Source organism: Apodemus sylvaticus, chromosome 1 (assembly GCF_947179515.1).
Source record: "Apodemus sylvaticus chromosome 1, mApoSyl1.1, whole genome shotgun sequence".
NCBI classification, from domain to species: Eukaryota; Metazoa; Chordata; class Mammalia; order Rodentia; family Muridae; genus Apodemus; species Apodemus sylvaticus.
The window spans coordinates 48,803,264-48,807,132 of NC_067472.1; the positions used below are offsets into that span (position 1 = coordinate 48,803,264).

Below are 3,869 nucleotides of genomic sequence, written 5' to 3' on the forward strand. Positions count from 1 at the left end.
TTTTCAGTTCAGAAGTGGAGACTTCTGTCAGAATTTTAGAGTTTAATTAACACAACCCCCCCTTAAGTTTTAGAAGTTAATGTATACACAGTCACTAGAAGAATATTGTGCATAAAAAGTACTTACTATATGGTAATGCTCAGTATTACCATGCTTGTGAACAGTGGAACAGTGAGTGGAAGTGTAATCCTGCAGGCTGATAAGGTGTGACTTCAATACCTGCATAGAGCGTGGCTTAAGCCAAGTTTTTGCATCACACAGACTCCTGTTTGTCTGTCTATAAATAAAGGTTATAAGAAAGTGTACTGTGCTGGAATACTTTACGACATAAATTAGGCAATTTATAGAAAATATCTGCTTCAGTACTTATCACAATAAATAATCAATTGTCAGTCAATATTCTTGTTAATGGTAAATGGTTAGAGAATCAGGAGTGCAAGGTCAACTTGGTGATATAGTAAGTTTGAGGACAGCCTGGGCTGCACAGTGAGACACTTTCTCCCTCTCAGTGACAATTATAGAAACAGAATACAAATTATGCTTGTCATTTCAAACTTTTCTTTATTCTGAAGCAAATGGGACTTCCATTAAACACTAGCCCATCTCCCCTTATAAATGATGCAAAAAAAACTACTTCATTTTGACTCCTTTTTTTCTTTCTTTTTTTAATTGAATATATTCTCCATCTAAATTTCAAATGTTATACCCTTTCCTGGTTTCCCACTTCCCAGAAAGTCCACAACCCATCAACCCTCCTCCTGCCTCCAAGAATATGCCCCTCCAACCAACCCACTCCCTCCTATCCCCACACTGGGGCATCTATAGAGCCTTCATAGGAGCAAGGACCTAGTCTCCTACTGTTGGCAGAGAAGGCATTCCTCTGCCACACTTCTGGCTGGAACCATGTGTACTCCATGTTTGATGGTTTAGTCCCTGGGAGCATCTGGTTGGCTGAAATTGTCCTTCTCACAATGGGGCTGCAAACACCTTCAGCTCCTCCAGTCCTACCTCCAACTCCTCCATTGGGCACCCTAAGCTCAGTCCGATGGTTGGCTTCTAGCATATACCTCTGTATCTGTAAGGCTCTGGTAGGGCCCCTCCCAGAAACAATCATAACAGGCTCCTTAAGGCATCTTATCTCAAGGCAAAGATATTTATTCACTTTCTAAAGCATACATTGTTTCCTGACAAGAACTCTAAACATGTCTTTCATGAGCTTTGTAAGAGTAACACAAAGATAGTTTATATTATTTGTGGCTACTCTGAAGGGTGTTGTTTTCCTAATGTCTTTCTTATAAAGAAGGATTCTGATTTTGTTTTTTAGTTAATATTATATCTAGCTACTATGATGAAGTTGTTTTTAAGGTATAGGAGTTCAGTGGTAGAATTTTAGGAGTCATTTATATATAATATCATCTGTGACTAGCAATACTTTGACTCCTTCCTTTCCAGTTTGTACCCCATTGATCTCCTTTAGTTGTCTAGCTAGAAATTCAAAGACTAGATGAATAAACATAAGCAGAGTGGGCAGCCTTTCTTGTCTCTGATTTTAGTAGAATTGCTTAGTTTCTCTCCATTTAATTTGATGCTGGATATTAGTTTGCTGTTTATTGCTTTTATTATTTTTAAATATCCTTCTTTTACCACTGATCTCTCTAAGACTTTTAACATAAAGAGCTTTTGGATCTCCTGAAAAGATTTTTCAGTATCTAGTGGCATGATTATGTGAGTTTTTTCTTTCAGTTTGTTTACATGGTAGAGTATGTTGGTGGATTTTCATATATTCAAACTTTCCTGAATCACTTAAATGATGCCTACTTGTCAAAGTGAATGATTTTGCTGTGTTCTTGGATTCAGTTTGAAAGTATTTTGTTGAGTATATTTGCAATGATATTCACAACAAAAATTGATCAGAAATTCACTTTTTGGTTGAGTCTTTATGTGGATTTGGTTTCAGGGTAACTGTAGCTTCATAGAATATGTTTAACAATCTTCCTCATGTTTCTATTTGTGGAATAGTTTGAGGGATGCTGGCATTAGTTCTTCCTCTAAAGTCTGGTAGACTTTTGGGCATGATGTCAACATATAGTCCTAGTAATATACCTGCAGAGGTTTGGAAGCCCCTGAGAAATTTAGCACTAGATTGGAATTTGCCACTCTGCTTATGTCTATTCATCTAGTGTTTGAATTTTCTCTTTGTCATTTTTTATTCAAAAGTGGGATAGCAACATTTTGTGCTATACAGGGGTTTTAGTTCAAGTGAAACCAAGCTTGTGAAAGTTGAAAACTGTTTTGCAAATGCGGCTCACTACTGAGAACCAAGCAGGTTGTAGTGATGCTAATCTCCAGAAATATCTTATTGTTGCTCTTCTTTTATTTCCTCAGGTGACCTTGGCTTTATGGCAGACAATGGCACCAGGCTGACAGAATTTATTCTCATGGGGTTCCAACTTCAGGCAGAGCTGCAGTTGGGTCTCTTCTTCATGTTTTTGGCCTTTTATCTCATCACCATTGTTGGAAACCTGGGCATGATCATGCTAATTCAGAGTGACCCTCGGCTCCAAACACCCATGTACTTCTTCCTCAGTCATCTGTCCTTTCTGGATATTTGCTACTCATCTGCTATTCTGCCTCAGCTGCTGGAAACCTTGGGGAATAATAAGATAGTTATCACTTATGAGCGCTGTGCTACTCAGTTCTTCTTTTTCACCTTGTATGGTAGTACTGAGTGTTTCCTCTTGGCTGTGATGGCTTATGACCGCTATGTGGCTGTATGTAATCCCCTCCTTTATGCCACGGTCATGAAACCACAGACTCGTCTGAAGCTGGTTGCTGCAGCATACTCTGGGGCAATGGTAAATGCTGTGGTTCGAACTGGGTGTACTTTTTCCATTTCCTTCTGTAAATCTAACCAGGTTGATTTCTTTTTTTGTGACCTCCCACCCTTGCTGAAGCTTGCCTGTAGTGAGACCAAGTTACAGGAACAGGTGATCTTTCTTTTGGCTTTCTTGGTCATTATAACTAATGTTTCAGTGATTCTTGTATCTTACCTATTCATTATCTGGGCTATTCTGAAGATTCGTGTAGCAGGGGCCAAGGCCAAGACCTTCTCTACTTGTGCATCTCACATGATTGCAGTAGGTCTTTTTTTTGGAACACTCATATTTATGTACTTGAAAGGTAACATGGGCAAATCCCTCTGGGAAGACAAGATTGTGTCTGTATTCTACACTGTGGTGATCCCTATGCTGAACCCCATGATCTACAGCCTGAGGAACAAGGAAGTGAAGGAGGCTCTGAAGAAAGCTTTCAAAAGAATTAAGGCTTCTCAAGAAAGTAAGACTTAAACTTCATCACTCCAAAGTTCCTATCTGTTGGGCCTTTTCCTTATCTTCTTAATATGTTACTTTGCTCTCAGAATTGCACTGATACATTAAAGCAGAAAATGAAATTTTGGTTTCCAGAGCCTTATGAGAGCTACGATTTTGAGAAATAAATGTTTTATATCATTTCCTTACACAAATACATTTTTGTTGAGGATGTATAGAAGGCCTAGTGGTTGAGATTGTATCCTGCTTGTGAAGAGGACTAGATCTTTCCATTTTCTGATGTCTTCTTTGATTTCTTTCTTCAGAGACTTGAAGTTCTTGTCATACAGTTCTTTCACTTATTTTGGTTAGAGTCACCCCATTGGCAGAATTAATATAGTCAAAATGGCTATCTTGCCAAAAGCAATATAAAAATTCAGTGCAATACCAATCAAAATCCCAACTCAATTCTTCATAGAGTTATAAAGAGCAATTCGCAAATTCATCTGGGATACCAAAAATCCCAGGATAGCTAAAATATTCTCAACAGTAAAAGAACTT

The 3,869-nt window shown here is 38.3% G+C and overlaps 1 protein-coding gene across 1 annotated transcript; it reads left to right on the forward strand.

Annotated features, from left to right (window-relative positions):
* Positions 1-2,399: 2,399 nt before the first annotated feature.
* LOC127677860 (olfactory receptor 9I1-like) lies at positions 2,400-3,347 on the forward strand. Its single transcript, XM_052172829.1, has one exon. The coding sequence runs from the start codon at positions 2,400-2,402 to the stop codon at positions 3,345-3,347; it is 948 nt and encodes a 315-aa protein (XP_052028789.1).
* The last annotated feature ends 522 nt before the right edge of the window (positions 3,348-3,869 follow it).